At 40.6% G+C, this 20,980-nt stretch overlaps 1 protein-coding gene across 5 annotated transcripts in view; it reads left to right on the forward strand.

Annotated features, from left to right (window-relative positions):
• Positions 1 to 20,980, forward strand: part of nedd4a (NEDD4 E3 ubiquitin protein ligase a) — a 127,088-nt gene that overhangs the window by 100,547 nt on the left and 5,561 nt on the right. For 4 of the 5 annotated variants that reach the window (XM_078427441.1, XM_078427444.1, XM_078427440.1 and 1 more), the window contains 15 exons: positions 86 to 243; positions 3,371 to 3,494; positions 5,112 to 5,291; positions 5,765 to 5,827; positions 7,306 to 7,425; positions 9,004 to 9,255; positions 12,256 to 12,333; positions 13,509 to 13,563; positions 13,701 to 13,759; positions 13,925 to 13,990; positions 15,421 to 15,650; positions 16,313 to 16,434; positions 16,577 to 16,647; positions 18,050 to 18,145; positions 20,359 to 20,432. In XM_078427441.1, the coding sequence (XP_078283567.1) occupies positions 86 to 243; positions 3,371 to 3,494; positions 5,112 to 5,291; positions 5,765 to 5,827; positions 7,306 to 7,425; positions 9,004 to 9,255; positions 12,256 to 12,333; positions 13,509 to 13,563; positions 13,701 to 13,759; positions 13,925 to 13,990; positions 15,421 to 15,650; positions 16,313 to 16,434; positions 16,577 to 16,647; positions 18,050 to 18,145; positions 20,359 to 20,432 (1,748 nt within the window). The remainder of the gene's footprint in view (positions 1 to 85; positions 244 to 3,370; positions 3,495 to 5,111; positions 5,292 to 5,764; positions 5,828 to 7,305; positions 7,426 to 9,003; positions 9,256 to 12,255; positions 12,334 to 13,508; positions 13,564 to 13,700; positions 13,760 to 13,924; positions 13,991 to 15,420; positions 15,651 to 16,312; positions 16,435 to 16,576; positions 16,648 to 18,049; positions 18,146 to 20,358; positions 20,433 to 20,980) is intronic. The other variant, XM_078427442.1, reaches the window with a different exon arrangement.

A 20,980-nucleotide genomic window follows, 5' to 3' on the forward strand; every position in this document is an offset into this window, starting at 1 on the left:
ATTCTTGGGGTTTTGAAACCAAAACAATGTAGAAATCTGGTTTCCGGGGAGTTTTTCTTATGCTTAAATGTTGCTGCTTCTTTAGCCAGGCTGGGAAATTCTGGACCAACAGGACATGACTGTTCACAATCAACCACCTCCAGTGTTGCCTAGTGGCTGGGAAGAGAAGCAGGATAATCTGGGGAGAACTTACTTCGTCAATCACGAAACTAGAACAACCCAATGGATTCGACCGAGTTCTCAGTAAGTCTCAATTATTTGTTCATGTTTAAAATGAGGTAAGTATAAAGGATAGAATATAGAAAAGAAAAACGGTCTCAAAATGACCTGATAAATAATCAATCTATGTCGCTCTTCGGTATTGCAGCTTTCATTTGCAAGGAGTGAATCACCTCTAAAATACAACCTGTACAGATGGTCGCAGTGGTATGGAAATGAAACAACTGGCACTAAATGTACTGAGGAAAACTGGCTCATGCTACAGTTGGTTACAGACATGCAACTTGGCAGCAAGCAAAGGCTACTGGCCAAGTGGTGAAAGATGGGATTAATATGGATGGGCGCCCACTAGTCATTGAGGACCTGGTGTGTTGAATAGCCTGTTTTCATACTCTAAAGACACATATATCTCCATTGGCATAAACTTACTATTTATTTACTTAATACTGTTATCAACATCTAAGGATTCACCTTTAAGTTCCTTTTTCACAATGCCAAATTTCATGTCATCCATTCAAAAGATCAGAACTGGGTTCAATCCTGACCTCCAGTGATGTGTTGGTGTAATTAGTACATTTTCCCTGTGACTGTGTGAATTTCCTCCAGGTGCTCCAGTTTCTTCCCATGTGGCAAAGACTAGTTGACTGATTTATTGGCTGCTTTATAATGCCACTCGTACGGGTGGGCAGTCGGAGAATTAGGAGTAGACAATGGGCAAGTGAGGCTGACAGCATTGCGGGGAAGTGGTTGGGGAAGGGGACAGAGATTGCTCTGAGACCCAGCACTGACTCATTAGCCTGTGTGGCCTTTGTTGCAAGGAAAATATGAATGATCTATCTTCCCACTCCTCTGGAGATTTATTTTGTGTTTTCATATTAAACCAATATATTGAGAGAGACTAATATTTTCAATATGCATCTAACTTTTTCTTGGATTTAGATTTAGAGATACAGCGCGGAAACAGGCCCTTCGGCCCACTGAGTCCGCGCCGCCCAGCGATCCCCGCAAATTAACACTATCCTACACACACTAGGGACAATTTTTACATTTACCCAGTCAATTAACCTACATACCTGCACGTCTTTGGAGTGTGGGAGGAAACCGAAGATCTCGGAGAAAACCCACGCAGGTCACGGGGAGAACGTACAAACTCCGTATAAAAGGCGCCTGTAGTCAGGATCGAACCTGAGTCTCCGGCGCTGCATTTGCTGTAAGGCAGCAACTCTACCGCTGCGCCACCTTGCCTCTCAACAATGCCGACCTGATAGAAACACATACATTTGATCTGCAGTAACATATCATTTACTCAATGCAGTTGCTCCCACTTTGATCCACAATTAATTCCATTGCTCCACTCTGCCCATATAATTGTTATAAAACGTCGTTGCTACAGTTAAAGAGATTTTCTGTTCTTTAAGCAAAGGAGACATGTCTGAGACTTGAATATCACAGCCTTCATAGAACTGATTTCCCGCTTGGATTTAATTTGTGTTTGGTCTCTTCTAATGGTGCTGACGTTGTGTTTATTGTCATGTGCACAAGTGTGGTGAGGTACAGAGAAGAGCTCGCTAGCTGCAGCATCACAGGTACATATAGACTCAGACAAGCGCAAAAACAAATTCCACATACATTACACAAATTCCCCAAGACAGTGAAAAGAAAAAGATTTTAAAAAGTATATATATTAGTGGAAAAATACGCCACTAGGAAACAAGTCCATGGTAGTGCAATAGGTGATCTGTTGCATTCCACTGCTGAGGTAGGATTGCGATTGTGTAGGTGATTCTAGTGGTGTGGGATTCCTGACTTCGGTGCCACCTGCCCGATAGTAGCAGCAAGAAGAGGGCTTGGCCTGGATGGTGGAGATCCTTGACAGATGCCTCTTTGAGGCAGCGTCTCATTTGGATGCTTTCAGTGGTGGGCAGGGTTGTGCCTGCAATGGATGGGCTGTCCACTGCTCTTTGCAGCGTCTTGCATTCCTGTGCATTGGAATTGCTGTACCAGGCCGTGATGCAACCAACCATGATGTAAACCAGTTCTAACCATTGGAATTGTATCATTCTGCAGTAGTGCACTGTAGAATTGCACTACTTTCTACAGGGTATCTGTAGTATTCAAATGCTTAGAGATTGTAAAAGGAAGGATGGAAGATCACAGCGATGAGACAAAATCTGCACACAAAAAATTGTATCACTGGCCAGGTGATATGAGCAATGTATGGTTTGCATTAAGAAATATGCCATTCAGTGATAGAAGCAAAGAACTGCAAATGCTGGTTTACGCAAAAGGACACAATTTGCTGGAGTAACTTAGCGGGTTAGGCAGCATATCTGGAGAACATGGTTTGGTAACGTTTAGGGTTCAAGTCTGAAGAAGGATCCCGACCCGACCCGACCCGCTGGAATTTAGAAGACTGAGGGGGGATCTTATTGAAACATATAAAATTCTTAAGGGGTTGGAGAGGCTAGATGAGGGAAGATTGTTCCCGATGTTGGGGAAGTCCAGAACCAGGGGTCACAGCTTAAGGATAAGGGGGAAGTCTTTTAGGACCGAGATGAGAAAACATTTCTTCACACAGAGAGTGGTGAGTCTGTGGAATTCTCTGCCACAGAAGGTAGTTGAGGCCAGTTCATTGGCTATATTTAAGAGGAAGTTAGATGTGGCCCTTGTGGCTAAAGGGATCAGGGGGTATGGAGAGAAGGCAGGTACAGGTTACTGAGCTGGATGATCAGCCATGATCATATTGAATGGCGGTGCAGGCTCGAAGGGCCGAATGGCCTCCTCCTGCACCTATTTTCTATGTTTCTATGAACCGTCACCTATCCATGTTTTCTAGAGATGCTGCCTGACCCGCTGAGTTACTCCTGCATTTTGTGTTCTTTTTTTTTTGGCACTCTGATTTTTGAAGAACAGCGAATTAAACGGCATGTGGGCCTGGTTTTAAAATTAAACGTGAAGATATTTTCCTCTGTTCAAATGATTGAACAAATATTAGCGCTTCTGGTTTAAAAAGTAATGTTTCAAGTGTTATACACAGACAAATGATTAAAAGATAAATTTGTGAAAGATTTGGAATGAAAACAGATAATGTTTGTGGCAAGAAAATACAATTACAACCTTTTCCCGACATAATTGATCATATTCCCGACAGGGATAGTGCATCTGATATGAATCATTGTCAAAATAACATCCAGCTGGAGGCTCAACGTATCTACAGTACACGCAGGCAGATCTCAGAAGAAACAGAAACTGCTGAAAATAGAGATTCTCCAGATGTAAGTTGCACGCTTTAAGCTACTTCAAAGGTAAAGTCTGTCCATATATCTGAAAAGAACTTGAGAAGATGTACTGGAGTAACTCAGCAGGTCAGGCAGCATCTAGGAGAGAGGGAATGGGTGACGTTTCGGGTCGAGACCCTTCTTCAGTCTGAAGAAGGGTCTCGACCCGAAACGTCACCCACTCCCTCTCTCCTAGATGCTGCCTGACCTGCTGAGTTACTCCAGCATTTTGTGATACCTTCGATTTGTACCAGCATCTGCAGTTATTTTCCTACACAACTTGAGAAGATGTACTATATTTTATTGACGCATGTACAAATATAAACCACAATCTAATTCAATTTCCAAACGGTGCATTGTTTTATCACACAGCGATATTGCCAACTATTCCAACTGTACATTACCCTGTGCTAAAGTAACTTGCCATTTTTGACCATTCAAACAAAACATAGTGTTACGTCATTCTCCGACATTTCCGCCAGCCACACCTTCATGGCCCATCCCTTTCTGCTTTCACCAGGGGTCACGGTCTCCGGAACTCCTTGGGCCGCTCATACTTTCTCATCCAACCACCCCCGACCTCAGCACTTTCCTCTGTAACCACAGGAGATGTAACACTTGTCCCTGCACCTCCTCTCTTACTTCCATGCACGGCTGCCAACAGCTCTTCCAGGTGGGACCGAAGTTTACTCACACCTCTTCCAACTTCGTTTATTGCATTTGTGGCACCTGATGTGGACTCCTCTACATCTGTGAGACCAAGCATAGTCTTAGTTGGAGCTCCCGGTTGCGAACCATTTTATTTCCCCTTCCCATTCCCATACTGACCTTCCTGAACATGGCCTCTTTCACTGCCAGAGTGACACCACATGCACGCTGGAAGAGCAACACCTCGTGTTCTGCTTGGGTAGCTTATACTCCAATACTTTGAACATTTCATTCTCAAACTTCAAATGATAATCACCCCTATCTACCCCTCTTTTTCCCTCACTCCCACCCATTACACCACGTCCACCCCCAGTGCCCACATGTCTTTCCCACCATCTCCCACAACCTTGGTCACCCTGCTCCTTTCCCCTCCTGCGTATACTCATCCCACACCCCTCCTGTCCTTGAGCCACCCATTTCTCTTTATTCCCGGTCTTTCCCCTTCTACCTGTCCCATTCCACCTATATCCTTCCTTCCATCTTTTGGACTAGCAATAGATGAGATTGGAAGAGGTGTAGGTGACCCTCTGTCTCACCTGGAAGGGGAGTTGCAGTCCCTGGATGGAAGTGACAGAGGAGGTGCAGGGACAGGTGTTACATCGGTCCTCACGCCTCCCAATTCATCTTCTTTCCTTATCTGACACCCTTTTGTCTACTTTTCACCTCCAACCTCTGTCAGTTAATCCACCCGTCAGCCAATCATGCCCAATCCCCTCACTTGTATCCACCTATCATTTACCAGGTTTAGCCCCTTTGTCAGCTTTCTCCTCCCTTTCTAAATTGACTTGAAGAATTAAGCCCCCCCCCCCGAAACCTTGTCTGTCCATCTCCCTCCACAGAGGCTGCCTGACCCGCTGAGTTCCTCTAGCGTTTTGTTTTTTTGTTACAACAAGAATCTTCTTGCAGGGCTGGGAACTGATCGCCGAAGATGAAACTCAATTTGTCAGCTCTAATCCGCAGTCACCACCACCTCCCCATACGCCTACCGGACAAAATGAGAGCTTTGACTTGCAAAATCAACTTGCAGAAGAACTTAATCGGCGATTTCAGGCTACTGGGTGTTCAGATCGGCGCAGCTCCAGCTCAGTAAGTTTGACGTTTTGTCGCGGTTTAATCCCAGGGAGATGTTTGTCTCAGCTTTCTGGAAATTCTAAAGTTCGCCTTCCATCCTGTAAAGTAGGGTGACTTAGTCGAATTAAATGAATGTTTCCGATCCATTTGTCAGATGAATGTTTAAATAGCCATTAGCCAAATGGATCTTAATATTTGTTTTGTTCATTTTCTAACATAAAATATTTAAACTCTGGTTTATATATACAATGCGCCTTATTGACTTTCCATATTAGATTATGCATTAACTATGCCACTATAATTTAGTGCCATCGATAGGGCTAAATGCTGATCTCTTTGAAACTTAATTTGTTCATTCAAGTAATAATGTCATCGATACTTATATTTTGGTCGTTCCAAGATTCCATTGTACTAAGTTTTATACTCAGTGTAGTTGATTGGACATTGATTAAACATATATTGTAATATGTCTGTTCTACTTTTTTAAGAGTCATTCCAGTAGACGTGGGAGTTCACAGACTACTCTGGAAGAACAGCCAGTGCTGCCTGTTGTAAGTGTTTCAACTATAGCTTTAAAGCAACATGTAGGGGAGAAACAATATCAATTGGTTCTTACCTGTAATATAACAAAATGGCCGAGGGTGCAGCATGAGGATGTTTTCAAACAAAAGCTTAATATTGAACCACAAAATGGAATTGTGCTTGTGATTAAAAGTATGGTCAGAGGTCAGCCTTGAGGAATGGGACATTTTCATCTCTGGCCTTTGTCCACCATCTGCCTATCAAACCCCCTCCACACCTGTATCCGCCTATCACTTGCTAGGCCTTGACCTGGCCTCACCTCTCCCAGCTTTTTACCTCCCACCTGCCCCAATCCCCCCCACTTCCCTTACCACAATCAGTCTGAAGAAGTGAACAGACCTGAAAAGTCACTTACCTGTCACTCTCCAGCAAGCTCTCTGCCTGACCCGCTGAGTTTCTCCCCAACACTCAAAGTCTTTTTTTGTAGACCAGCGCCTGCACTTCCTTGTGTCTCCTGTTTTCCTTGGGGGACAGGCTGCTGGCGGTTCTCAGTGTCGAGAGGTTTGAGGGGGTGGTTCATGTGGTCACCTTATCAATGGGTGCAACTGTGTTGAGAAAGACGAGAGGAATTAATGTACCACAGCCACTGCCACATTAGATGCCATTTATGACTTTGAAAACTGGTTGTGAGAGTTGCTGAAAATGTTGGCACGGATTTGGAACGTGTCAATCCAAGGACTATGAAAGTGAAAGGAAAATGCATCAAAGCTTGCAAGAAGTTAAAAGTATATATTTTCTTTAATAGGGAACTTTTAGATGACCAATGGATAAAACTGTACTGGAAACCACTTACTATACCCACAAATTATAGCTTTAGAAAGAGTCAAAGATAATAATTGGTCGTAGACTTGAGTATCCTCTGTCCACTCTGTGAAGAAGCATCTCATTACATTTCTGCGGCCTTGTTCTAATTTTAAACTTGTGTGTTCAATCTAACCAGAATTACAGGCAGGAACAAAATGTTTGTCATCATTGGTTACATGAAGTAGAGCTGGACCAAGCCCACTTTGAGGAGTTTCGTTTTCTCAGTCAATAGTTTTATGCATGAACCTTAACTTGTGATCCAGTGATGTAGGGTTGATCTTATGTATGATTGTGCATGTGTTTAGTAAGATTTTACTGCATTGTATGGAAAACAAAGAACGTCATTGTATCTGGGCGCATGGGACAATAAAGTTCCATTGAACCATTGAGTCAAATAGGTCAGCTCCACCCTCTCCTACGCCCCTTCCTTGTGTAAATGTATCATGGCTGTTAGGAAACCATGTCGAATTTTTTTTAAAGCAAAACTATTTTAAGACGCTATTTTGTTTAAAGAATGTGCTCAAATCAAAGTGTCAAGATTTTCTTTACGTGGTTAATTTTACGAAAAAAAATCCTTTCTCCGGCGGTGATTTCGAGTTGGCAGTCTTCATTAACCAATTGTTTTATCTGCTGTTCCTGGTAGATTGTACCCACTTCTATGGGGTTACCACCTGGTTGGGAAGAAAAGAAGGATGACAAAGGAAGAACTTACTACGTCAATCACAATAACCGGACCACCAGTTGGACAAAACCCGTTATGCAGGCAAGTTCTGTCTATAATTAAATCGTATGAGAATCCAACACACGCATTGAACCTGGAGCAATCTTGTTATCTCCTAAGTGTTAGAAACTATCCAATTTATTGTCAACTTACAATTTTTAGAAAGTTCTCGTATCAATTGTTATTTGAACCTTGACTGTACATTGAGGGGATTCCCCCTAGTTACTCACAACCAGCACAAAGAATTCTGATTGTCCATAAATGATGTGGCATTATACTTTTTATGAACAGAATAAGCAAAATATATGGAAAAATAGAAACGAGGAACTGCAGATGCAAATTTACAAAAGAAGACACAAAGTGCTGGAGTATCATCGGGTCAGGCAGCATCTCATACCAATATAGGTATCTTATTCACATTGTCAAAAATACTAAAATTGCACTTTCATTATAATTTGCATGATTTTCTCGGCCACAGTTAAATCCATGAAGTTTTTAAAATGATATATTTTTAGGATTTGGATGATGTTGACAAGGCCATGCTTCCCATTTATAATTTATATGAATAATAGCATGGAGATCATTTGTATTTCTGCTGTGGGTTATTTGAGTATTTACAAGCACAGTGTGAGACCACTGCGCAGAATGAACCACTGGTGTAGCAGTTACATGCCAGCCAGAGTGAAAGGAGGCAAATTCCAATCCTCAAATATCTTTAGTTAAAGAATGCTAGTTCTTATGACAATCTTGGCTTATTTTTCTCGTGAAAATTCACAAATATATAAATTAATTGAATTCAAACTCAAAAGGTGCAGGGTGCAATTTGAACGAGTGACCTTCCAGCGATTCCATTAGCAGCCGCTGCTGTTAAGAAATGGTCGGAATAATGACTAAAACTACGTTCTGCTTAACTCACATAAAATGTTTTGGTATGTTACTGTTAGGTTGCAACTGGTGTATTTTGATGAGTTACATTTGTACAATTATACTATGTAATAAAGCATCCATGGTAAAATATCTCAACAGTCTGGTTCCAATAGATATTTTATCTACTGTTGTTTTAATGTCATTGCTTGGATTGCTGGTATACCAAATGGCAAACAACATGAAGGGATTGAATATTTGTTTTATCTTGCACTTCAGCTTTCCTTCATCTTTATTAGTTTCACAACTCTCCGTGCTCAATGGATTGTTGCTTAAACAGAACAAATTGTTTTCTTTTGTCACAAATCCTCTTTTTGTGGTTCTGGGATTGTACAAATACTGTTTTGCTAACCTTACGTTACCTCTTCTTAGAGAGACTCCTTTGGCATGCTCATACATGCATGTCCCTCTAACTAATCTTGTCTATTATCTACATCCAATCTAGGATGGAGATTGACAGCAGCAAAAGCACTTTTTGATTTGGACCTCCACAGGATCAATGATACAAATGATAGAAATTGATTCTTGCAACTATCTATTTTGTTCAGGAATTGGCTATAAAATAGTCCAAACTTACAACCATAACTGCCTTTCTTCCGTTTTGCTCTTATTCTGCTGAAATAATTTGCTTCGTGTCTCTACTTGTCACCTTTTGAATCAATAGAAAATACCTATTCTTGTCTATTTTCCGTGCAGACCACCAGAGAGGCAGTGCAGCCTAATCCCAGTCGGAACCCCACAGTCTATGTTCCTCAGTCAACACCCCCTCCGAATTCTCCAGAAAATTCCCCAAACCATCAACGTAAATACGAGTCGAGCTCTCTCCCTCCTGGGTGGGAGATACGCTCTGTAAACAATGGTAGACCGTTCTTCATTGACCACAACAGCAAAAGCACAACATGGGTAAGGAGAGTTCTTGTTCGTACAGCAGATTGCAAAGGAACCAAGGCAAGGATTTTATGGTACTTCTTTTAAGATTGTTGATAATGTATGTTTAATAGTCAATGTATTGAAATAGCTTCATCTGCAAGCCAATATTAAATCTGCATCAGAATTTAGCAATATTATCAATGCAAATAGTAATCAAAACATTAATTGTTGCATTGGATACATTCTTTCTCTGCGAGCAGCTGGCTTGGCATTGAAGGTCTGAGACTAAACTATGGCATTCTGCCCACTTTCAACTGACTAATATAGACAATAGACAATAGGTGCAGGAGTAGGCCATTCAGCCCTTCGAGCCAGCACTGCCATTCAATGCGATCATGGCTGATCACTCTCAATCAGTACCCCGTTCCTGCCTTCTCCCCATACCCCCTCACTCCGCTATCCTTAAGAGCTCTATCCAGCTCTCTCTTGAAAGCATCCAACGAACTGGCCTCCACTGCCTTCTGAGGCAGAGAATTCCACACCTTCACCACTCTCTGACTGAAAAAGTTCTTCCTCATATAATGGAACTGCTCCATGGATTCCAGGCCCCTCGATTTCTCCGCTCCACAGGTTCAGACTCTTAGGTTCTGCATATAATTTAATGCCATATCACAACAGAAAACTTGAATTCCAGTTCTTAACATAGATACTGCTGCAAATCCTTTTATGGAACACATCTTTTACAGACACACTCTTCAATCATACAATGACGAACCTTGGCTTTGTTTAGACCCAGTAGAAGTATATAGAATTGAGAGGCACACATAGAGTAGACAGTCAGAACCTTGCCCCCCAGGGTGGAAATGTCAAAGACTAGAGGGCTTGGCTCTGAGGTCAGAGTGAGAAAGTTTAAAGGAAATGTGCTGGGCAAATTCTTTTTACACAGAGTGTACTTGGGTGCCTGGAACATGCTGCCAGAGGTGGTGGTGGAAGCAGTTACGATAGAGGCGTTGAAGAGGCTTTTAGATATGCACAGAGATATGCATGGGATGGAGAGATATGGATCACATGCAGGCAGAGGGCATTGGTTTAACTTGGCATTGTGTTCGACATAGACATTGTGGACCAAAGGGCCTATTCCTGTTGGTTTCCATATTAATACTCAGTTCATAGTGTACTGAAAATTGATTATTTCAAGCACCTTTTAGTTATGTTTAATTGAACTGTGACCTGTATAAATAAAAAAAATTGGCCCTCATGTTCCTACTTATTGTAAGAAAATAACTGCAGATGCTGGTACAAATCGAAGATATTTATTCACAAAATGCTGGAGTAACTCAGCAGGTCAGGCAGCATCTCAGGAGAGAAGGAATGGGCGACGTTTCGGGTCGAGACCCTTCTTCAGTCTGAAGAAAGATCTCGACCCGAAACGTCGCCCATTCCTTCTCTCCTGAGATGCTGCCTGACCTGCTGAGTTACTCCAGCATTTTGTGAATATGTTCCTACTTATTCTGTTACTTGGGTGGTTGAACAACGTTGGGACAGGTTGAAGTTCTCCCACCACTATGTTAGTTGCGAGCAAGTAGCTGACCACAAATTGTCCATGAACAGTGAGCCACCTCGACCGTTTTGGCTCACCTGCTGACTTTGGCTAAAAGGATTTGATGCAGTATTATGTGCAAGTATGAAAAGATGTTTTTCGGTGGAAAGGAACTTCACATATAGAGCCAAATTAAATAGTTCAAAAATCCTGCAGCACTAATGGAATTGGAATACTGTTTCCTTTAGGCCTCAATTTAAGCAGCAGCCAGCTTGCAGACTAGTTCAAGAGAAGGGTGATCCATTAACAAGTGATTAACTGGATGAGTTTGGCTTCCTTCGTGCACAGAAAATAAAATATCATATCATAACAATACCATGCAAATAATTAATGTGGCTGGCATATTGGTTTATTCTTGATGCAGTATCGATGATATTATAATGATGTAGCAAATTATATTATATTTTAAGATGTAATTTAAATGCATGCCTGACAAGGAAATTAGTGTGTTTCCAAATTTGAATGTAAAGTAGAAGAAATATATTATAACGTATGATAAAAGCAACAAGGACTTTTAAAAAAATTTAGAGATAGTGTGCAGAAACAGGCCCTTTGGTCCACCGAGTCCGTGCCGCCCAGCGATCCCCTCCATTTGCACTATCCCACAAATGCTAGGGACAATTTACAATTATACCGTCAATTAACCTACAAACGCGTATGTCTTTGGAGTATGGGAGGAAACCAGAGATCTCGGAGAAAACCCACGTTGTCACAAGTCAAGTCAAGTCAAGTCAATTTATTTGTATAGCACATTTAAAAACAACCCACGTTGACCAAAGTGCTGCACATCTGACTAGGAAAAAAAAAGAAACATACAGTGGCAGGCAGCCAAACACAACGGCGCGGCCATCTTGAACAAAATGTTAATTCAATCACCCACAGTCCAACAATAAAAGCACTAAACAGGCACCCAAATTACCCAACCCCAAAAACCCCCCAAAACACAGTCCAACAATAGAAGCATTAAATAGGCATTCAAATCACACACCCCAAAACCCCCAAAAACACAGTCCAACAATAAAAGCATCAAACATCAAACATCAAACATAAAAGCACGGGGTGAATGCGCCAACTCCGTACAGATAAGCCCCCGTAGTCAGGATCGAACCCGGGTCTCTGGCGCTGTAAGGCACCAACTCTACTGGTGCGCCACTGAGAGCTTTCTTAATGAGGTATAAACAAACAGCGAGCCAAAGCAGCTGAGGAATAAATAAAAAAGTTTGTACTGTTGTAGGATTGCAAGCTTGAGGGTAGATTCACCATAAGATGTTCCTTTTAATCACAAGCTGGAATTATGCCCCACATCAAGTTGGCAATTTAAAAAATCATGATAATAAATATAGTAAGACCAACAAAGGAAAGTATACTTGTTAATTATAGTGCATGGATTAAGTGGGAAGGGTGAAGCGGGTATTTATTGCGACTGCTAATTTACTTGAGCATTGTTTATTAATTCTGTGCTTGAATCTTGTAACCAGGAGGATCCAAGATTGAAGATTCCAGTTCATGCCCGGCAGCGTCCACCTTTAGATCCTTCTGATCTTGGACCACTTCCTGTAAGTTACCCTTCTGTCTTCTTCTCCCAATTCAATACCTATAGGTTAAAAAGTTTGTCCTTACGACTACAGTTTACCCTTGATATAATTGAATGAAGAGACTTCTTTCTGTTTATTATCTACTGTCTTCCCTCAGCTGATCAAATGATACCCCATCCAGCTCTCCAAATATTCACACTATCCACCGTCAATACACAGTTCTATCTACAAAATGCACTGCAGACACTTGCGTAGGTTACCCTTACAGTGCCTCCAAGAGGAAGAAGATTGAACTTTATTGCCTTCCATCCCAGTGAGGAATGTGGAACCCACTGTGATGGATGTTTATGTAACTTTGATGTGGTTGTGTGTCTTGTTGCTTCTCACTTAATATGGCTTCATGGTAACTCAAATTTCAATGTATACACTGGAATTTAGAAGGATGAGAGGGAATCTTATCGAAACGTATAAGATTATTAAGGGGTTGGACACATTAGAGGCAGGAAACATGTTCCCAATGTTGGGGGAGTCCAGAACCAGGGGCCACAGTTTAAGAATAAGGGGTAGGCCATTTAGAACAGAGATGAGGAAAAACTTTTTCAGTCAGAGAGTTGTGAATCTGTGGAATTCTCTGCCTCAGTGGGCAGTGGAGGCCAAATCTCTGAATACATTCAAGAGAGAGCTAGATAGAGCTCTTAAGGATAGCGGAGTCAGGGGGTATGGGGAGAAAGCAGGAACGGGGTACTGATTGAGAATGATCAGCCATGATCGCATTGAATGGTGGTGCTGGCTCGAAGGGCCGAATGGCCTACTCCTGCACCTATTGTCTATTGTACCTTAATTGGTACATGTGACAATAAACTGACCCTTGAAACCGTGAAACTTGTGACCTCCACCACCAAGAAAGACAAAGCAATGACGTAGAAGAAACATCAATTGTTTTCTCTCAAAGTTGCCCTGACTTGAAAATATATCATTGATCCCGCTTTGTCCAAATCAGGATCTTCCTACCCTGCAGCACTGCGAGGGAACTTTCACTGGCCTTTCAAGAATATAGCTTTTCACGTTTTTTAAGGACAATTTGGAATGGGAAATAAATGCAGGCTTTGCCAACAATCCACAGATTGTGAAAAATGAATAGATGAAAATACCAGTTTTTAAGTTTTGTCTGGTTAAAAATGACCTTTTTGTTGCAGCCTGGTTGGGAGGAACGTGTCCACTCTGATGGCCGCGTTTTCTATATCGACCACAGTGAGTATGACTTTTAATACCATCCTCAACAGTTTTGTTAATGTCTCGGCAACTATAAGCAGTGCCTCTTATTGCAGCTTGCGTTTGGTTTCATGGGTGTAAATATAGGGGAATAAGTATCAATTTTTTTTTGGCAGATACCAAAGTTACCCAGTGGGAAGATCCACGCTTACAGAATGCAGCCATCACTGGACCGGTGAGTAAACATCCACAATCTGAGTTTAACATTTTACATTTCTATCATCGAGTCATTTTCTGTCTTGGAAATGCAGTCTTGGAAGTGCACAGATTTCATTTCAATGATCAAAAGTAAATATAATAAATTGTCCTGTACTTATCTAGATCCTGCTTTAAATTACAGGCGGTGCCTTACTCGAGGGATTACAAACAGAAGTACGATTATTTCAGGAAAAAGTTGCGGAAGCCGGTGAGCATTGTAGTCCATTGATGGGGAAGGATTTTGTCTGTGGTTCCAATGCATTCAGTTCCATTATTAATCAAAGAGTATATAAGTTTTTGTTTGTCGATGACTTCAATATGAGAGGGGCAGTACAATTAAGAGATACAAGGGAAAGTATTTGCATCGTAAGGTTGTATTCCCAAAATTACTATCTGGTAGTGAGGGTAGAAATAGGAGGATAGCAAGGTGAACTTGTGGCTAAAAAGCTGGTTCAGGAAGGCTTTGGGTACTTGGATCATTGGGAGTGCCTCTGGTGTAGGTGGGATTTGTACAGGAAGGACAGGTTGCACTTTAACTGGAGGGGGACCAAGGCCTTTGTAAGGCCGTTTGCTCAAGCTACTTGGGAGGGCTTGAACTAATTTGGCTGGGTCTGGGAATCATGGTCAGAGTACAGCAGGTAGGGAGAGAAACATAGCGGATAAATCAAGCCAATTCAGTGGCCAGAACAGACAAGAGGCAGGTTAGGTAGTGCTGGCAGGCTCAACTGCATTTACTTTAATGCACAAATCAGTCAGATTAGCTTAGAGCATGGAGCAGCACAAGGAACATTAATATTTAACTTGCAGTTTTCTGTCATTGGAATAACTGGTTTTTGACAAATTTATTTTGTAATGGGTTGCATTTAGCCATATAATTTTAATGTGCATTACAACATTTTCTAAATAATTTTTACTGTTACATTTTTTATTAGCTGTAAATTTCAAATAACCGATCCTACAGAAGCAAATACCAAATCAATGTTGGAAGGATAATCTTAGAGTTGATGTTTTCCCATTTTTAACTTTTTTGGTGCCATTGCTGCACTTAAACAACATCTGTGGCTTGTGTATGGTCTGTGTGGCTGCACTATTGATTACAAGTGTGAATTACAGATCAGCTACATTTCAAGGATAGATTCTGTGACTCCCAATGGTCCAAGTACCCATCCGATGCAACAAACTGAACCCTCTAACCCAGAGGAAATACCACTGGGGGGCGAGAGTGCCAGTGGATGCCTCTCTTCATTTGTTTGGTGAAACGTTTAAACCGAGTCCCTATCTACATGTTTTGGTCGCTACGAAAGCTGTTTTGAAGAGCGGAAGTTTCTGGTGTTCCAGTTGATATTTCTTTCTGGAATACAACTAATAAAACAGATTTAATTGGACACTTTTCTTGTTCCTGTTTGTTGGACTTTGCTGCAAACTAACCAATAGTTTGCAAAGTTAAATGACTGCACTTCAAACAGTAATTTGCTTAATTTGATGTCACCTGTTCTGATCGTGCGAATAGCACTATTTAAGAGTGACGCTTTCTGCACAAAATGTTGCACCTTACAGTGATTCTTATCGCTATCCTAAATTCAATTGGCTACATTTTAAGTATGTCCCCTCCTAATGAACCTAATTTGTTGCTTGCAGACTGATGGTCCAAATCGACTCGAACTGAAGCTTCGTCGTACCGCAATCTTGGAAGACTCTTACAGAAAAATAATGTCTGCAAAGAGAGTAGAATTCCTTAAAGCCAGACTCTGGGTTGAATTTGATTCGGAAAAAGGATTGGATTATGGTGGTGTTGCCAGGGAATGGTTTTTTCTCCTTTCCAAAGAGATGTTCAATCCATATTATGGGTTGTTTGAATATTCTGCCACGTAAGTAAATGCTTTTCACCTACAAAAACTTATTTCATGGCAGAATCCTTAGGCTTGAAATTTCTGGGATTTTCACTTTATTGCATTATTGCATTATCCTGCAGTATACATGCACTGGATGTTTGTTGTTGTGTTGCAGTAGTACATAGCTGTAGCGATGAAGATGGTTGCAAATTTTCCAATGCCCCACTGTTGACCAGTCCCCCAGCTGTGCTTGTTATTGTGTACCTGCTTCCCGATTCCAATGCACCTGGCTGCCTGTCACCCGCCCTGCGATTGTTTTATATTTTAACCCCTTAACTGACAATATTACTTTGCCAACCATCAGTCATCATATCTCCTATTTCCTGTAATCTGACCCCAACTCGCAGATCCACAAGTTAAACCCTCCCCACCCACCCTCCAACACACACAGTACATAATGATAGCCTGATAAATCTATTATTGTACGATAACTCCATGAATCACCAAGAGTTGGCTGGATTCCTGCTTGGGGTATCGTTACCGTGGCTTGGGAACCACCGTCCTGTTGGGCCATTTGGGCCATTGTTGATCAGAGCTACTATCTGATAGATTTTAATCTTTTATATTCTTTTGCATTAATGATATTTTAACTCTGTGTCATCATTTAATCTAATCGTGTAAACTCCTTTCTCCTGCAGGGACAATTACACCTTACAGATAAACCCAAACTCTGGACTGTGCAATGAGGAGCATGTATCTTACTTTAAATTCATTGGGCGTGTAGCTGGAATGGCAGTTTTTCATGGGAAATTGTTAGATGGTGCGTACATAGGCTAACATTATTAAAAATGCAATTTAATGTATTTATTTTTAAAGGAGAGGCTTTTCTGAGCCATAGAAGAATGTTATGCTATTTGTGTGATTATATAAACCAAATGAGATTTATTTTATTCATTCTGTAGGATTTTTTATCAGACCTTTGTACAAGATGATGCTTCAGAAACCAATAACACTGCAAGATATGGAGTCGGTGGTAAGTTTTTCATGTTATAATTGAACAGAATAGATATTCTGTGGTTGACCTAGTCTATCGTAGATGGTGGTTGAGGGATAAAAGGCGGCAAATGATTGTTATATCATGGTTAGCTGAAAAAAAATGTATGTGTACTTAGCTTCATTGAGAGAAATTATTTGCATCCATGAAACATCGTCGTTTGCAAATGTGTGAGAGTGGCGAAGAAATACATGCAGTGGCAGCAGGGGCAAAGTAAATAACTGCGAAGTGAGGCTATAGGATCATATAGCAGTAGGAAGCAGTAGGAAGATTCGTAAAATACACATAACTAGTGATACAGTGTGGAAACAGGCTCATTGTCCCAACCTGCCCACACTGGCCAACATGTCCCAACTATACTAGTCCCACCTGCCTGCGCTTGGTCCTTATCCCTCCAAACATGTCCTATCCATTCAGTTCAGAACTGTACCTATGCAGGACTAAAAAAAAAGATGGCGGGAAGTCTAAATCCTAGGAACTTGCGGTAGGATGAGAAACAGCCAATAAATATCCTGGTTGGAAGTTCAGAACTTTTTTAAACCAAGGTATATCACATCAACAATTTTATCTTGTTCAAGAAGACATGATTCACTTAGTACAACTGTTTTAGATCAGGACTGAGGTATATTTATATGATTTTATATCAATGTCTATTGTCAAAACTGTGTATATTTTTCAATACCAAACTTAAATTATCACGTTTCTTTATGCTTATTTTAAAAAACTGTGCTCTGGGTCTCTTCCCTTACTCAGCTGGTCCATCACAAATTCCCAATCCAGACCTTGCTCTGTAGATGTTTAGCCAAAGAAAGCTCTTTTCAATAATCCTACTGCCATATTCAAGCAAATAAATTTCCTTCCTCTCTTCCAAAACCTCATTCTTTACAAATATTTGCAATGTCTGAAATCCTTCTAAAAGTAAACTCAGCTTTTCAGCGTGTGTATGGGTCTAGCCAGAATCCTTCCCCCCCCCCCCCCCCCCCATCTTTGTCCTTGGCTCATGTTTTGACTCTAATTGTAGCCAATCATATTGAAGCCTGGATGCAGCTCATTTAGGCAAATCCATTCCGTAAACCCATCTTATAAAAACAGTCAAAACTTCAATCAGCAAAGGAAAATCAAAATAGTTTTGATTCCAGCTTTAGTCTCCTGGAAAGTGGGACATGGGAGTTGGAATGAGGCCAAGTTTTAAAATGCTGGCATACATTTTTCCCCAGCATCATAAATTCTGAAGTAATTTGGAAAAGATCCCTTGGTTTTTATACCCATAATAATTAGAAGTCTGTAAAATATAAATTTTGAATTTGCATTGCATTTCAATAAGATTTATAAATGGAAAATTATAATTGAGTAAGGTGAATTTTAACCTCCAATGTTACAGGACAGCGAGTATTATAATTCACTGATGTGGATTCTTGAAAATGATCCAACGGATTTGGACCTTCGGTTTGTGGTTGATGAGGAGCTGTTTGGACAGGTTGGTATGCATGTGTGTGCACAATATCAATGAAATATAGATATGTTGCTTTGGTTTTAGGTGACCATTTTAAGTATAAGCCTCCCCTCTTGTAAACAGCACTCAATAATATATAATAATTCAAAGCAACTGTAATAAAACCAAGCATTAAGCAATATTTAGCTCCAGCTCTTATTTTGTTATCCTCCATTCAGCTTCACAAGCTATATCCAGTCGCATTATAATTTTCACCTTGCATTTTGTGTCCTGTTAATGCCCGATATGAAATAACATTGATGTGACTTGTGTTAAGTTGTAGGAAAATCTAGCCTAAAGGAACTGCAGATGTGCGCTAACAACAAAAAGGCAGAAAGTGCTGGGGTATCAGCAGATCAGGCAGCATCTCTGGCCAACATAGATAGGTGGTGTTTTGGGTTGGGATTCTTCTACAGACTGATTGTAGTGGAGAAAGCTGGATGAGGGGTTGTGGTCTGAAGAATTGGTCCAACCCAAACTGTCATCTATCCATGTTCTCCAGAGATACTGCTTGACCTGTTGATCTACTCCAGCGCTTTGTCTTTAAGTTGTTAATAACATTGGTAATAAGGAAATATGTTGTGTTTGGTGCCTCTGTAAGTGTGCTATAGTTTGTTGAAATTCCTCAAACCAAATTTTGATTGCAGTACTTTTCCTCCGTCATTGCCATTGCATCATTGTCTCAGCCTTGTGTTCACAATACTATGGATTAAAACACTTTTGACAACTATTACATCATTTGACAAAAGATACGGAGCTGAATATTTAATATCCATATACTTAAGGCAGAGAAAGATAGATCCTTGATTAAGGTAGGCACAAAACGCTGGAGTAACTCAGTAGGACAGGCAGCATCTCTGGAGAGAAGGAATGGGTGACGTTTCGGGTCGAGATCCTTCTTCAGACATAGCATAACTTTTTAAATCTGTAGTTACTCCAGCATTTTTCGATTTAAAATCCTTCGATTTAAACTAGCATATGCAATTCTTTCCTACGCATTAGATCCTTGATTAGTACGGGTGTCAGGGGTTACGGGGAGAAGGCAGGAGAATGGGGTGAGGAGGGAGAGATAGATCAGCCATGATTGAATGGCGGAGTAGACTTAACGGATCGAATGGCCTAATTCTGCTCCTATCACTTATGATCTTATGATTTCTGAACCATTATTCTCATTGCTCTTTCCTTGATCACCTTCTTAGAGAATAGAATAGATGTCAAAAATAATTTCAGTGGAATTTAAACTCTGTTAGTGACCCCACAAGGCACTTTACATGTTCCAAATACCTCTGTGGTATACCTGTAAACAAGGTGTGACTGACAGATGATACTTCACGGTTCATAGGATGTTTGACGTTGGCCTTTTGACGTTGGACTTTGTACAACCATACAAAGAGAGCCTTTTTATTCAAATATAATTTATTTTTCTTTTGCGAGTGAGTGTGTGCAAATTTGCAGGAGATTTTTGGCTCCCTGTGGGTCGAAGAAAGGAGATGCCCTATTAAACCATGATTACTTGAATGATAGAAGGTCGTTAGTGACAAAAATAATTCCCAGCAATGGGCCTCATTGGACACTGGCACAAAATTAATTTGTTGGGTTGAAAACAATTTAAAATTTAACCATTTGAGACATCGTTCAAGAATTTGTCTGCAACCTCTACCTGGACTGGTCTAAATATAAAATACAATGAAGATTATTTTTGGTTATTTCCTCGTGCAGTCTGCTAAAATTTCCTTTTTCTTTGGTTGGGGAAAGGCCTTGTTAGAAGTTAAACACAGATGTATAGTTTATTATAGCAACTAAAAATTGTTGCATGTTTTTAATTTGCATTATTGTGATGATGGTTTGTCATGTTGAAGAACAAAGTCTGGAAGCTAATTTTTGGGGCCGTATTAGAGGTGCTATGGACTGTATTCAATTTTATATTGTCACTAGCCATTACTTTTTTTTGTAGACCAAAAGGTGTCAGTATACATGAGTAATAAACATACACCTCATGATGCTGGAAAAGAAAATGATGACATTTAACTTTTTGTAATGGCTATACGGTCACAAACTGCCAGCAGTTCAGTTCTACATCCATTTGAAAACTCTCATTGTGTTGCATGTTGCACAATAAATGGACCATCTCTGCTCCCATCTGCCCTCTGGTGGTTTTGCAGTTTATTAAATGTTGGATTCATTGTCTCTTCCATCAGACTCAACAGCATGAACTGAAACCTGATGGATCAGAAATATTGGTTACAAACAAAAACAAGAAAGAGTATATTCAGTAAGTATTTTGCAATTTACATCCTCTTTGTGCACATGTTTTTTTAACATGTATGGATGAGGTTTTTTAATTTTCGTTTAAAATATTAATATCAGTGTGTAGCTCAATATTTCAGACATATGGAGATAAATTATGTCCGTCTGAAAAATATCTTCCACTTGGATTCCTGTTGCAATAATTGAGTGGACCATGAGGTAGTTGTAAAGTGAATCTCACTGTAGCCTTTCCAACACTAAACTCTTGTCCATCAGTATCTCCTCCCACCATTATTGGCTGCATTAAATTCATACATGCTAATAATAATATTGGTTATTTTTGTGTTTTTTTCTGGGTGAGGTGCTGCTTGATGCCCAATTATTGTTGGGATGTGGGCAACGTTGTGGTGGGAGCAAGATGCAGCCGGTAACCGGGATGGAACTGTACGGAACATTGAACATGAGATTTCTTTTTTGTTTTCTTAAAATGTAAACTGAATTCAGTCTCTGGTCCCAGTGGAAGGAGGAGATGCTCTCTCATGTAGTTTGGAACCAGTCAGAACATAGTAACCG

The sequence above is a fragment of the Rhinoraja longicauda genome, chromosome 33, assembly GCF_053455715.1.
Source record: "Rhinoraja longicauda isolate Sanriku21f chromosome 33, sRhiLon1.1, whole genome shotgun sequence".
Taxonomy (NCBI): Eukaryota; Metazoa; Chordata; class Chondrichthyes; order Rajiformes; family Arhynchobatidae; genus Rhinoraja; species Rhinoraja longicauda.